The sequence below is a fragment of the Botryllus schlosseri genome, chromosome 2, assembly GCF_051294905.1.
Source record: "Botryllus schlosseri isolate E-star chromosome 2, Bs_hap1, whole genome shotgun sequence".
Lineage (NCBI taxonomy): Eukaryota > Metazoa > Chordata > Ascidiacea > Stolidobranchia > Styelidae > Botryllus > Botryllus schlosseri.
The window spans coordinates 33,186,720-33,202,451 of NC_137237.1; the positions used below are offsets into that span (position 1 = coordinate 33,186,720).

The 15,732-nt window shown below is 42.7% G+C and overlaps 2 protein-coding genes across 5 annotated transcripts in view; one reads left to right on the top strand and one right to left on the bottom strand.

The window, feature by feature from the left end:
- LOC145434474 (lysosomal leucine aminopeptidase-like) overlaps nt 1-15,732 on the top strand; it is a 229,069-nt gene that overhangs the window by 151,456 nt on the left and 61,881 nt on the right. The window lies entirely within an intron of this gene.
- Nucleotides 8,297-15,732, bottom strand: part of LOC145434472 (sarcoplasmic/endoplasmic reticulum calcium ATPase 1-like) — a 402,254-nt gene continuing 394,818 nt past the window's right edge. For 2 of the 3 annotated variants that reach the window (XM_080311829.1, XM_080311830.1), the window contains 7 exons: nt 15,512-15,732; nt 14,673-14,875; nt 13,166-13,251; nt 11,941-12,074; nt 10,718-10,835; nt 10,407-10,524; nt 8,297-10,197 (listed from right to left, as the gene is read on the bottom strand). In XM_080311829.1, coding sequence (XP_080167955.1) covers nt 10,163-10,197; nt 10,407-10,524; nt 10,718-10,835; nt 11,941-12,074; nt 13,166-13,251; nt 14,673-14,875; nt 15,512-15,732 — 915 coding nt within the window. In that variant the 3' untranslated portion in view covers nt 8,297-10,162. Of the gene's footprint in view, nt 10,198-10,406; nt 10,525-10,717; nt 10,836-11,940; nt 12,075-13,165; nt 13,252-13,793; nt 13,880-14,672; nt 14,876-15,511 lie in introns of all 3 variants that reach the window. The other variant, XM_080311831.1, reaches the window with a different exon arrangement.

The window sequence follows — 15,732 nt, forward strand, 5'->3', positions numbered from 1 at the left end:
AAATAAGTTGTCTCATGATGCAATCGTATATATGTTTCGAATACGCAACGCCTCTAGGCACAAGTCGCAAGTTCAAGTACGCAAAATATAAATCAGAAATGACTATAGACCTATTCGTCGGTCCGTAAGGTGCTTTTACCTCCAAAATCTTATATCACTGTGGAGGAGTGACGTAGCCTAAGCCATCTATCTGCTAGTCATCTTACGGTAGACACCGTTAAGCATGTGAATTATACTGAACGATAACCGTCTCGAGTTTCACGAATATCTATGGGCACTATAGCAGTGGCACACGAAGAGCGCGTGCGTGGCCAAGTTTACTGAGACTGCCTAGCACAGACAGCAAGCTAAGCTCTCTAAACCGGCATTTGTATACCTATTTAGCTATGGCCAACGAAGTATATTCGGAATCTCAGCAACGACCAAGTTCGATTGTCAGTTTTCGTAAATTTCCCACGCGGGAAAATGCTCGGAGCTGTAGACAATCTGCGATTGTAACCCTCTGAGATTTGTTGATTGGCGGTGCTGCGAAAAATTAGACTTGTGAAAAGCATATAGAGTAGCTATGAGATTCGTTTGTATTGGATGTATTCGAGGTGCGCAGTAATGCAGGGAATGTGAAAAGAAAGTGCAATGAGGACTGCCGTTTACCATAGACAAGTGTTTAGTCCGTGCGTTGCAGGCCTTATGGACGTAAGCTCAACTGCGGCCCAGTCCGTTATCTCACCTCGCTGTATTTGATTATATTTATAAAGCAGTATGCAACCAAGGTGTCATTTATACTAGTACTACCCATTTAAGTTATTGGCTATCCAGAAGCATTATATAATGAGGCTAAATCTAATCGACATCAAGTATTGTATACGTTGGCAAGTATTATACTACATACCTTGGCGCAGTATCGCGATTGCATTACTTTCACGTGCAAGACGGGGCTTGGTAACGCAAGATTTTTCAACGATAGCAATCGGTAATCAAAATCACTAATCAGTGTTGAATCTGTTGATACTAAGTCATAATAGGCACACTGTCGATAGGCGGGTATTCGTGTGTGAAGCACGCTCGGATGCGGTTTGCACAGGAGGCATGGCAGAACCTTAGTAGGGGACTTGGGGTGAAATTGGTCACTCAAGTACTCGACTGATAATGCAGTCACTCGAATAGAATAGGCTAATTCTGCACCAACTTATAGCTGGATTTTATTGGAAAGTCAATTGACTGCAAAAGAATGACGGCACAAAAAAGTTGATTGCATATCAGGCATTGAAGTGGCGTAGGCCTACTAGTCCGACCAAGAATCGAAATGGTATAGTTTCAGATATATTAGCAAGCGGAATGGTTGCAAACCAACTCCGTAAACTGTACAGAAGCCATCTAATTTGAAGTGAGAATGCTTTCTTACAGTTTCTTGTAGTTAATGTAAATACGTTGTTACCTTTGCGAGCCTACTGAATTTTGGATGCATCAGGGAATCGTTACAGTCGAAGATTGGTTCAAATTGCTTGATATTGACACGCAGTGTGATGGATGACGGAGACAGTACAAGTCAAAATTTTGGAAATATGGATGACGTGGTTCTAGAGTGTTTAGTCAGCCCCTCCCCTGTTGCTACTCTTCCATGGCTGCAGGATTGCAGTTTGAATAAATCGCACTCACTACCAGCCAAACGAGACGTAAACGCGAATGATAACTATGAGGCATTTCGGATTGCTTTGAAGAAAGCTAACGGACGAAGAGAGCTGATTGAAGCTAATAGGGCCAGTACAAATCATGAATTCTCGAAAGCTTTCCAAGCACTCTGTGATGAGATCTCGCGTACGAGTGCTTTTGATACGATTACAACAAAAAAGCGAGGCCAGCATGTACCTGATGTTTGCGTTGATCGCTCAGACATTGGCAACCCGCCATTATCCGAATTGAATAACCGCGAACTAGTTCCTGGTCAGTCGAAAACCTCTCACGGTGACTTTAACATGAATTGCCTCGATCAAACTACGAAACTAGAAAGTGTGATAGCACCGAACGCGTTATTCCAAAACTACACACAAAATGATGCTATCTCGAAGAATGGCGGAAGCTTTGGACACGAGTTATTGTCTTCCGAAAAGATCGACCCTTCTGCAGTATCCAGGAGCGCACCTAAAATCCGGGATAGGCTCGTTCAATCTCAAAATCCAGCGAGTCTGATTGCGCCGAAAGTAGTACAGGATTTATCCGAAAACACCGGAAGAAACGACCTCTTTCCGAAGAATGACGCTAGCTTAGCACAAGGGATTGATGCTTCAAAGACTGGTCCCTTCACAGAATCTATTGGTGCAACTAAGATACCGAATTGTGTCGATCAAGCTACAGGTGTAATTGCACCAAAAGCATCAAAGGCTTTATACAAAGACAACAGTAGAAACGATCTCTTTATAAGGAATGGAGCTAGCTTTGCACAACCTATCGATGCAACGAAGAAATCATATTCCGCCCACTGTAACGACGCAGCTATCGTCCCGACATGTGGTCGCAATAGAACGTACGTTTCGGTCATGGAGACTTACCACGATCCGAGACTGGATACATCGCGACCTGACAGTGAAGTTCCTACTCTTAGCCCACCATGCGACGACACACTTATAATTGTACCGACAGCGGCTTCCAATCGTCTATCGACTCGTGATCATGATGCTAGCCAATCCCCGAATACCGCTGCTGGATGTGCCTCAAATGAACCTACCCAGCCCCCAAAATCTCCCTCGAAGACATCGGAATATTTTAGCATTAATCTGCCTTCCAACATAGCAATGAGTGTTCGTGCACCTGACGCTCAGTTGCTCTCTAGTGAAATGACCGGCAAGGGAAATGCTTGTATTCCACAAAATGAAACATCCTCATACGGTGTGAAGCTCGCTACAGGTACTTCGCACGAGTGTCGACCCGGCCGACCGCGCAGCGATACCAGTGCCATTCACTCAACGCAAAATGAATTCGTGGAGGTGGAAATCAAAGTGGAATCAGCATCCAGAGAGTCCGCTATTCCTAGATCCCGCCAACATTCATCAGTGCTGTCCACGTACGATTCCTTCGCAGGGTGTATTGCTGACGACATGTCGCATCAATCCACGCCTCACAAATCGCCAAGAAGTAACATGGCGGCGTCCGAAAACCCACTACTTGCCAACCAAGCTCACAACACTGCGATAATACTGCAGCAGCCCAAGATTGGAAACAACCTCAACCCACCGGACAAGGAAAACGAGAGACCGTGCACCGTCGTCACAATGAAATACGAGGCCGCGTCGTCCGCAACGGCCGTGGATTACAAAGGTCCAAAACTGTACAAAGAGTTCACCTACAAAATCAACAAGCACATCATCAACAACGCAATTTGTCACAATTGCTTGCCCGGGAAAGTGAACGAAAATACCCGCACCTCGGTAATCTCGACGTTGGAAGCCTCCGAATGCAGGCACTTCGTGATATTATTTCGCGACACTCAATGCAAATACCGCGCGTTATATTCCTACGACTTGGATGAGAACAAATTGTCGAAATTAATCGGCAACGGTCCGAGCACAATTGCGCCGTCCTCGATCGACTATATGTTCAAGTATAACTCTGGACGCAAGTCGTTCACGAAGCTGTCGTCCAAGACGCTGTCGTTGAGCATTGACGCCGTTGCGATTAAGAACGCGCTGTGGCAGACTGTGAAACGTGGAAATACAGTCAGAAGATGATTCAAATAGCAGAATTATAACCTCTACGCTAAGGCATGTAGTTAAGTGCGCTTGTGAGAGTGTTTGAATACCGTCTTTCGAAATCTTTCGCAACTGACTCTATGGTGAAAAAAGTCGCACAGTTTCGAGTATTTCGTGTTTTGCAGTCCCTTTCGTTATATTCCAACCTTTTTGAAAATATCTTCCAACAAGTTGTCCTGTTGGAAAATGCATTTTGTATTCGTTGCACCCGTCTTTTTCCCGATAAATATGATTAGATTACAATGACTTGACTTGATTTCTTCGTACGATGGTCAGGAAATTGATTTTGATTTCCGATACAAATACCTTTCTGATATTGTTGGGTACCGACATCATTACCTCGTGTCGTAGTGGGAGCAATTTCTGCAATCATTTATTTTGATTCCTTGAAGTCGATTCAGAAAGCCATCTATAAATAGCTTCGGCACCTTGTATTGGGAATGTGAATGTAAGTAGTAAATGCAAGACAGCTTTTCCAGTATTTCAACGACTGTGGTAAAACACTATACGTGAGAGCTATTTCTTATAGATTTCGTAGGTCGCAATTTCGAATTTCTTTTCGCTGATATTTTGCGATGATTTTTGAAGTAAAATCGTTCACCTCTTTCATTCGTGTCACGTAAAATGCACAATAAAATACAAACTGCGACAGTGGCGGCTCGTGACAATATCGGGTGGCGGGGCAAGGGGTGTACGCGATTTTTATTGTCTAAATGACGTCACAATAGTGTATTCCGACGTGAAAATGTGACTTCGTGGTGACCACACACAGTTTGTATGGGGTATAGACATATTACGCATGGCTAACAAGGCGTACGTATTTCAAATTATTCGAAAGAAAATATGAAGGACGGTAGTTCATACCTGCATATGCATATTTTAACGTTTGTATCAGTGAGCCTACTGCGCGCGGCGTGATTTCAAATGTTCAATGACGAGTTCATTGAAATCTGGAATACCCAGAAACGCATCTAACGCATCGAGCCTAATTACTGCAGCAAAGTTGATAGAAAGCGATTTTTCAACTATAGGAATTTTAAAAGTTCACTAGTGGTTACTACTTTTGAAAAATATGTATTGGAATATAAACAAGTCAACTCGAGTCGAGCAAAGTCGACCATCGGGTGATATCGAGACACCGTTTGCAGTAGACCACATGCTTCAGGCCACGATACCCAATTTCCGTCGAACTGGACACACTGCCCCTGGCACTAGCAGTGTTAAAGTGTATAACAAGGCGTCCTTAGACTTGCATATACGTCAGCCATTCATTTTTGTCGAAATACGTTGGAAAAATACAAGAGTGCGCTTTCCTCCCGCGTACGATTAGATCAATGGATAATTTCCAGTCTGATAAGCAATGTTCCCTCTAATCTGCGCACGTGCGCAAATGCGCAGTGCTGATACGGTCTCTGCGCACAAAAAATCCGAAGTGATGACCTTTTTTTAGTCGTTACGCACTGTTGTCCAAGGGTCTGGGCAGTGAGTTGGTGATTGTGCGCAGACTCGTCAAAAATTAGAGGGAATATTGCTGATAAGGACCGAGTTTTGCGTAAAAACACTGAATTTTGCGTAAAATATATTGAGGAATAGACTGATCAATCATTTAGCTGTTAGCCGTCATTGAAAACGAACTAGCTATCGCGCTTGACAGGGGGTTGTAAGCAAATGGTCTGAAGGCCACAATTTCACGGTGAAATTGACATTGGACAATATAAAATAAAGTAAATATTTGAATGCAAACCGAGAATCTTAGTAAACTGTTTCATGAGATCATAATCTCATCACCTATCTCAGTATGAAACACAGTTAAATTTATTAGCACAGACCAACACTGGCTTTTGCGTGAAATCCACGATGCGGTAGTTAGGCCTACGTGTCAGATCAGCGTAGGCTACATCTCTACCATACTCGACCTCGATAACGAAATTACTGTCCTAATCTTTGAGTGTCAACCTCGGGACTTGGCACAGCGTTCGATACTAGAATCAAGACATACCGTCCAAAAATTTATGACCGATGAAGGTATGGAGCATCGTTAGAGTGAATAGAGACCGATAGCGGTTTTGCGTAAAATCTGTTAGCGATAAATAGCGAGTCAGCTCTCACTCGATTAAGGTAACGAAATGAACGCCCACATAGTTCAGTGATACACTTGAGACTTGGTATAGCGTTCGATACTAACAGTAAGACTTACTATGCCCATTGCCCAATGTTACGACCGATCTCGGTATGGAACATCGCGAAAATCAATGGAGACCAATACCCGGCTTTGAGTAAAATCTGCTTGCGTTTATGATACTTGACGGATCAGCACACAGACAACTTTGGAAACGAAATTAATACCCTAAACTTCAAGTAGCAACCCTAAAACTTTGTAGCAGTGTTAAATACCACCATTACACATAACATACCTATAGTTTCAAGAATTATCATTTTGCGAAACAGAGCCGTAACAACACCTCGTCAGCCCCCCCCCAAACGTTGGCCTTCGGCCCCCAAATATGATGATAAACCGAGCTTCTGGGGGGCGGGGGCTGCACCCCCAGACCCCCTTAGGTTATACACTGCTTATCGCTACTTAACATCTACATTGGGGCCGTCAGCTGAATCAGCTTTTCACACCTGCACGCGCGAAACGCGAGGAAATTCTATAATTCACGATTGAATCGGTCAATATGATCGGGAATAGCATACATAGCCTATTGCTACCAATTTTCATCCTCTCTCTGCTCACGTATTCAGATTAATAGGTAGAGCTGAGTGATATGTGCTTGAAAAGGTAGGACCCCTCAATAATAATGAAACATCTTCGGGCGTATAGGCTACCCGTTGGCAGGAACGAAACAGCACTTCGTCAGCCCCCCCAAAAAAACTTGGGTCTTGGGCTCCAATAGGGTGATAAACCTACCCCCAATCACGTTGTTCGCTTTTGCCACGCACAGACGTATTTCAGTGAGCCAGCGCGAAGCGCGCAAATTTTCGATAATTCATGATAAAATCGGTCAATAAGAACGGGAATTGCATATATATTGCTATCAATTTCTTGTCCTCTCTGCTCACGTAATCAGATTTACCGGTAGAGCTGAGTGAGGTGTTATGGAAACTGTAGGGCCCGTTGGTAACATATGTTATTTCGTGACCTCCTGTCTGCTATATCAAAAATATAGAATCGCCCAAACGTAGGCTACTAAACTAAAAGACGCACACGATTTCAAATTGGTATTTCTTCACTGGCATATAATATTTCCCTGCGGGATGGTATTTGTCTTGTGAGGTTCAGATTGCCAAGACAGGAACATTCGGCGCCAGCAATTTAGGCGCCTAATTAAACCTAAATGTATTTTGTAGATATAGGATAACGAAGTTTTCGGTCAGCATAAGTAGGACAGTCCTTTTCGGCCAAGGTATTCTCGCTGTCGATCGTTCTGGCACACTTCTTGGAGTCGCATGTTACATAGGCTTACCATATTTTGGAAATCAAAAAAGAGGACACTTTTTCAGAAATTTGCAAGTTGCAGAACCGGAGAGAAATTCTCAAAATTCGGTTAATTTCTCCCCACTTTGTGATCGGTTGACTAAAAAAAAAAAAAAAAAAAAAAAAAAAAAGGTCATCTTTTCGCTCAGAGCCAAAATCACCGTTTTTCACCCGTCGGAGCTTCACGTCTGTGCTAATATGTGGCATATCACTCGCAATTTGCTCTAAATCTGCTCTAAATCCTTAAAAAGAGGACAAAATCTCAAAAAAGAGGACAAAAGGGCGTCCTCCGAGGACACTTTCAAAAAAGTCAAAAAAGAGGACAAATCCTCTTAAAAGAGGACGTATGGTAAGCCTAATGTTACATGGCCTAAAACTTTATATGTCTTGTCTTGGTGCGTCGTGGTCCGGTAATGGCTGACGCGGATATGCCCTTTTCTATAAATCACCAGCTAGGTTCTTGGCAGACAGCAAATGAACCCGGTATCTGAGGTAGGCTAACCCTGCTACTACGCTCGCCATCGATAGAATCGTATGGTCACAGAAGTCACAAATCATCATCATGTTACTATTTGAAACGAGGCCTATGGAGTCCGAGTTTTGTGTTGATAGAGTGAGAAAAAGATTTCATCAATCTTTGGAGTCGGGAAACACACTATGGCTGAAGTCGGAGCTTGTTAAAATACTCCCACCCCGACTATATTTAAAATCGAACTCAACGTTGCAAGAAACGTTCTAAAACCTAATTTATTTCTGCATGCTGATTCACTTGATATAACTTACCAAAATGTAACTTTAGCGTATAACGTCCCTAGTTGAATTCGCAGTTTTGTGAATAGGCTAGAAACGAGTGTTTCAGAAGTAATAAAGGTAAAGTAAGCATACTCCACCGCGCCGTTTGAAACTAGATCGAAACGAATGAATACCTTTGGCTTTAGAAAATTCTTCCGCGCCACCAGACACCTCGCGGGTCGCCTGTTCTAAGCCTTCCTAAGCTTGGCCTCACCTGCATTACTTTTGCTACAGCTCAACTAGTCTCTCCTTCAAACACTGACATCAAACAGAATCGCGCTGCTCAGACGTGGGCTACAGCCAGCAACTCTATTCGCATTCGCAATCCATTCAGAGAACGTAATCGGAACATCTCAACGCAGTAGAAATTGCATCAGCGCTCGAAACAGCATAGAAAGACTTTTCATTCGCACGGCAACAGTAATTTGAGCAGCTTAGGTTAATTGCAACCGGTCCGCGAAAGGCGCAAATCCACACACTTTCACGTTACGCAACGGTGACACCGACAAAAACCCGAGATAGTATTTGCAAAATGCCTCATATTGTCTTACGCAATGCCAGATAACGGTACTAATTTCAATAGCAAAAATTTAGTGTGTCACAACATGCTTAGTGCCTACAAACGCACGGATCAATCATCCACATTCCACAATGTTATGGCCAGAACCACACGGATTAAGTATTTCAGTTACCGCGCCAGAAGAATTGTATGCACGCGAGACGGAAAATTAAAGACGCGTGTTAACGTCACAATTAACTGTAACGTCACTGTGTCGCGCTTCCGATATCTTCGTAAATTCACAACACACGTCTAAGATCCATTGCGATAGTGCTAAGCAATAACCACATGGACGCATTCGTCCTGTATTAATCAGGTTACAATCCCCACACCATAACAGTGCAATCAATCTCCAAACAACGATTTTGTAATATCGTCAATATCAACCGTATTTTACCGAAATTAAACGGAAAATCTCAAGCAATGTCGCCATATTTTGACCCAGTATTGCCAAGATCGAAAGAAAAGGTAAAAACGTAACCCTCTGGCACACTATGGGAAGAGGTTGACTTCTGTACAATCGTAGCAGCATAAAAATAAATTCAGGTGTAGGTGTAGCTCACACTTGAGGGTTAACGTCGGCACGGCTGCATCAGCATCTGAATGAATCCATCTAGTCTTAAATTAAAAACTTTTTATCAATATCTCTACATAATATAAATATAACAGATGAGCAGTATGCAATCAGTCCACACCGCGACGAAGATATAAATAGCCATATCCGAGTGGTTCTTTAGCAAGGGTTACACAGTACAACCAAAGATGGGCAATTTTATAAATTGTTTTACGTTTCAATGGGGGAATAAAGAAATAAACAATTTTCCGATTTCAAAGCGAATCCAACAGATAGATGTTAGGATCAGGTGCATAAATACTATTACAGGTGTCTATTTGTTTTACCGGTAACAGTATATAGATTGATTCGTACCCAGGATTCAGTACATTTGTCATAGTTAGTTTGCTCCGTTCTGTTTTTCGGCAGGGGGTACAAAGAGGATGAATGGAAACGGTTGCAATTTGACAAGCCAAGCTCGTTTACTCGTGGCATTCAAATGGGACATTAGCAGGTCTGTAACTCACTTCACTAGAGTATGGTAATAGAAAACAGGTTACTACCAGGTTAGTTTGTATCATCAACTTACGGGGCAGGCGATGTTACTCTACAACAGGCTAAGGTCGCAAAAACAGAAAGAAAATGGTGAAAGATCCTACATTTTTGATGTGCTGTTCGGAAGGTCTCCCGGCACTTATAAAACAAATTCAGAGTCCAATTAAACATATGAGCTATCGATTTCAATATCAACATTTCAGGCGAGTCAGGCACCAGCACCTCACCCCACCGACAGACACACGGGACTGCATCTCGATTTACACGAATCACAGAACGTAAATTACCTAAAAACCAAACGCATGCAGCTTGTTGTTTTTGAAAAAACACACAGGTACGGGAGAACGGCAACTCGACAAATAACAATTACAAGACGTAAACAAGAAATCGACTGCGACGGTAAGAAAAGTGTTTTGTCCTTTGCAGTCTCGCAGTGTCTCGGGGAGAGTCCAAACATGAGGGGCTGCGGCGCGCGTGCCCGTTCAGTCCGTCTTTTTCGAAACCGATTCCTCGGGCACTGTGACGCAATCAGGAAAAATTAAGGTCGAAACTGCTATCGAATAAGAAAGCCATAGTAGGATAGGCACATGAAAGATGTGCAAAACTTATCCCAGATCTTATTCCAAAAACCATTTCGCATTCTATTCCTACTGTGTCTCGCAAAGGAGTGATGTGATTACTCTAGCCCCAACTCCTGTTTCAAACCATATCACGCAGACAACATACCTTCCACGAAAACGCGAGCCAGGTACTTCAATATTTCGTCAATCAAAATAACAGGCAGAGACATGTACAGCACCATGCTCCATTCAGCACAGTTCAGAGGACAGATTTGGAAGATGATCTGGAAAGGTCAAATGCAGTGTTATAGCATTATAGCAACTTGTGTTATTCACACACTGTGGGAAATACAAAGCATAGCGGCCATTTCACAACATCAAAGCATCAAGTCGCTCAAATCTTGGCTTTCCAAAGAGCAGAATTAACATTTTTAGCTCCAGCTGCATTATTCACGAAACGTATCCCTTTCCACTTACCGGTAGCGGGTCGACGTACAGAATCATGAAGTGAAGCAGCATCGACAAAACGATGGCGCCAATGAGCCACATGTTGCGCCACGGCGGCATCTTGAACAGGGACTGGTTTTCTGACACGCTGCAGCGAACAAAAATCAGACATGACAGCGTGAAAGGTACATCCAGACATAGAACTATGTAAAACTTCGACCAAATCTGTCAAACTAGTTTTAATTACTGTCTCCTCTTGATGTAGTTTCATGACATGTCTGGAAATCGGTGTTGGGTTGACTAGTGTCACCTTTTTCGCGTGACTTGACGTAGGATATCAGAAATGAGGATTGACTCGTGACTAGGAGCAAAATCCACTGGTCAATATCAAGTCATCAAGTAATCGGTGCTGAGAAAAATCACTGCATCTTGCATATGTTTGAATCGTTTGCGAAACGCCGGTGTAACCCGTGAGAGCGACCAATCATTCAATGAACATGCGTTTTACTGAGCCGACACTGAACTGTCACAAATAGATTGACCGCAAACGAAATGAATTCGAATAAAGTTTTGGCGCTGGCTCGAATTGTGTCACAAGAATATGTAGGAATGCATTGCATCTTATCAATTCGTCTCTCTATTCCATTGTCTTTATTTCGGTTGGTAAGTATCAACCAAGGCTATGCAAATTACTTGCGTAGTTTAGCAGTTCTACGTATATGCGAGCGATGCAACTCTATATTCGTTCATCGGTTCAAAATCAATGACCACTCAATCTGTATTTCAAACAGATAGCAAAATGCAATGACGCAGTCACACCCCATTCTTCGAAAAGTCAAGTCGACTTGAATTGTGACTTGACTCGAGTCACCTCGGAAATCCATTGACTCGACTCAAGTCAAAATGTACACTGTCTCGAAATGACTTGTGAAGAAGGTAGTGAAAGTGAGTTTATCTGCTGGAAATTGCCATTTCTACTTGGAAATTAACGATGAAACTTCTATTTCAGTACCCATGCTGAGTACTTCGGTCACTCCTTTGGGCAGTAGTTCTACAAAATTTCCAGCTTTTCCAAATTAGAGCAGAACTAGAATTATAGCTACAGTTTTTTCCAAATTAGATTAGCATTATAGCTAGCCCATACAGTTTTAATAAATTTAGACTAATAAGAATTACTGCACTCGCAAAATTAGGAATTGAATAAGTTTCTAGACATTTGAGTCTGCTGTGGACATCACAAGACCACACCGTACCTGTTCAAAGCGTTGCACAGCTCGATAGTGACCAGGACAGAGAGCGCCATAGTCATGGGGTGCGGGTCCTCGAATATCTTGCAGTCGATTCCTTCAAAGTTGTCGGCGTCGGTCGTGCATGTCATGTAGTGAGTCTGGTGTGCACAAGTCCAAGGTTAGAGGTCATCACCACAATTTGTGAACCTTGAGTTTTTATTATATGCAGCATAGTTATATGGAATTATCAGAATCCAGAATTTTTCAACCGAACTTAGACCTGGTGACGCCCGCATAGATATGGAGTGTGACTAATATTGAACATCCTGTTATTTTAGGAAACGGAAATAACAGAATCATAATCAAAATCAAACGTGCATTGACACTGCGTTAGAGTCAACCGAACAACTCATCAGTGCCAGGAAACACAGCTTGAGGATACATATTATGGTTATCACTCAAATACCCATATAAATGATGATATTCAACAACCTTGAGCCTAATTAGTCACACTCAAACCATTCCTTGGTTATAAGAAAACAGCTCGGCAACACCCATGCCCAAGCACAGCATTAGCCACCCTACAAGGAGGTATCTTGAGGACATTAAAAAAGGAATCCCCTAAATCAGTGCCAGGAAACACCGTTAAAAGGAAAATACAAAATTTAATTTGTGAGAAGACACCCACCTTGCGGATATCCAACAACCAGAATATCAATTATTATTATGATTCCAGGACAACATTCTTAAAGCGGTATAACCCACCTTGAAGTATACTACACACCGTATAAAAAGGTATGGTGAAACACACCCTAAAGACGTTATAAAATCCAACCACAAAACAGGGTGAAGCAACCTTACTGGTAAAGTAAATTACACCTATACTCGAATAGGGGTGGTACATTTTATCAATTAAATACTGAGGGACACTAAATTGCTCCAGTAATGCAAAACAGATGTATGTTATTGTGTATAGCACAGTTGAGATCATCCTATAACAATTGCCCGCCCCATGTACTACGATAAACGAACAGTGGCATTCGCCCCACAACAGCGAATTACAGCATAAGCTACGTTAAACAAATGAAGCAGTATGGAAGGAGACTGCCGAATTGCTCGTAGACGCTATCTGATTTTTCTGATTTCACCGTTCTACACAGCATCTCTGACCAAGTTATTGTACTGTCTGAAACAAAAATAAACTGATCCATGCACTAAAAGCGAGCCATGCACAGACACACATACTAACCAACTGCCACCACGAGGTCTTCGGCCCGTTGTCGGCATACATGAACCACCACGATGCAGCGGCGACTGTGGCAAACCCAACGTAAACTGAGATGGAAAGAAAACGGAAAAATGAAAGTGATCCGACACCCACGAACGATCGCAAATACCACAAGGAACGAGCAGAAACGTTGCGGCAGTTTGAAATAGGAATGAGAATGTAACTCAAAATCTACCGAAGGTCTTTGCTAACAATGATCAATCGTGGCCATAAAAGAGACCAAATGATCATAGCTCATTCGTCATGATATAGGCCTAGATCCTGACGGCGAACATATTTTTCATCATTGCCAGGAAATGTGATTTATAGGCTTCAATACAAAACCAACAGGCCACATTACAAACAACGTAAAAACACTACCGTAAATTCCTATTATTATTGAAAAGTTCACACGAATTTCACACTTATGAAGGCGTATATGTATTGTTCTCAAAAACGGCATTATCTGATGACACAAGAGATGAGCGCAAACTACATTCCAGGGATAAGAGTATGACGGCGTGCATCGCAAACTAGAAACCAAAATCAAACGAAACCGACACTGCCCCGGTCATGCTCGTGGCAAGCGACGGACGACTTTTTGTCTTACCAGTTGCCACCAGCTCATTTGCGGGCCGGACTCCGCCGACACGAACCACCAACTGGCCGCGCCCACAGTGGCGCAACCAACGTACACTAGATTGAGAAGAGTTATGAGTGGGGAAAGCAATTTCTCGCGCGTGTGGAAATTTGTAGACAGTGTCAGTCCACTGAATAAGATGAGGTTAGATTTCAACTTGAAAAAATGAATTTTCATCCCAATTCACATATTTCGTAAAGCCCCATCAGGATTGGACAATGGCAAAGATCACAATGAAAGGACATGATGACAGAACGAACAACAGTTGGGTGTGAATCCCGACAACATTCATAGAATCCAAGGGGTTGATACCAGGCTAATCCTAAAAATGTTGATAAATGAAGTCGATTGAACGTTTTCGAAAACCGAATCCTGTTACTGCCACAAATTCACTTCGCATAACACCAAAAACACAAGTCCATAGTAAGGCCAAGGGTGCATACTCTGATTCTGTATTCAGATTCAAGCGGGATAAGTGGAACCACAAAATGAATGGATTCTCGCGAAAAAATTTGTCGTTTTTTTAGTCAAAAAGTATTTTCAGGCCAAACTATGTGGGAAAACATTTATTTAACATACACGATGTCAAAATTTGGTCGAAATCAGGTACAAAGATGAAAAAAATTACAAAATTTTGATTTTTCAGGTCAAACTATTCCGTTTTTTAGATCCACACCTAACTTGAGATAGAAAGACCACTTCTTATTTGGTATAAGGGGAATGCAATATTTGTGTAGTTTCAGCTCTACATTGCCGCTAAAATTACACCGAAGAGAGGGGGAGGGTCATAACAATGTCATAATAGGAATAAAAAAACGTGACACTTTGCCAGCAGATGAAAACACTCACTTCCAATGACGCAATACCGGAAAAGCAGCCATCCGCTGATCAGCGTGTCCTTGGTGGACCTCGGCTTTTTAGTCATGATATCCAAATCGGGCGGGTTGAAGCTGAGCGCGGTGGCGGGCAGACCGTCGGTGACCAAGTTGACCCACAGCAGCTGGACCGGGATCAGAGCCTCCGGGACACCGAGGGCGGCGGCCAGGAAAATACTGCAACGGAATAGCATACGAGTAAATTTCTATGATGAAATAAACAATATTGATTAACCTATATCGAGAATTTCTGTTTCTTTATAATTTTCAGCCCATGTTTCACCTAGTTTCTTGATATTGTATGTAATGCTGACGAGAAAGTTTGCGTTGTTTGAGATCAGACAAACTATGGACCGCTTACGCTAGATAGGAAAAAACCGTGGCATAACTCGGCGACCAGCAAAAATCGTGGACACCAGACTATATATCCGGATGATATCATAAAGTTAGTTAGTCCGGGAGAATAGTAATCGCCTAATTAAAAACTATTAACGAGGCAACCTACATGGCTCATTAAAAGGTTCACCAGACCACTCGGGATAATCCTTGCCCGAAATCTAATCCAAATTCATGCACCGCGATTAACAGTTTATAATTAAACTATCAGCATTGACCCGGATTAGCTAACATCACGATCGCAGCCCGTTTGAGTTGACACGACGTTTTCTTTTACGAGCAAATCCCACATCTCTCTCCTATTCATAAACCCAATAGTTTCGTCTGACACTCATCGGTGACTAGTGGAGAATTCAAAACAATTCTACATCAAAATCTGCATCCCTAAATCACCAAAGCTAAGCACGAGTGACTCACCACACGACTTCGCCGATGTTGGAAGAAATGAGATATCTGATGAACTGTTTCATGTTGTTGTAAATGGCGCGACCCTCTTCGACTGCGGCCACGATGGAAGTGAAGTTGTCGTCTGCCAGCACCATTTCCGAAGCCGACTTTGCCACAGCGGTGCCGCTGCCCATCGCGATTCCGATCTCCGCTTTTTTCAAAGCTGGTGCGTCGTTGACTCCGTCCCCGGT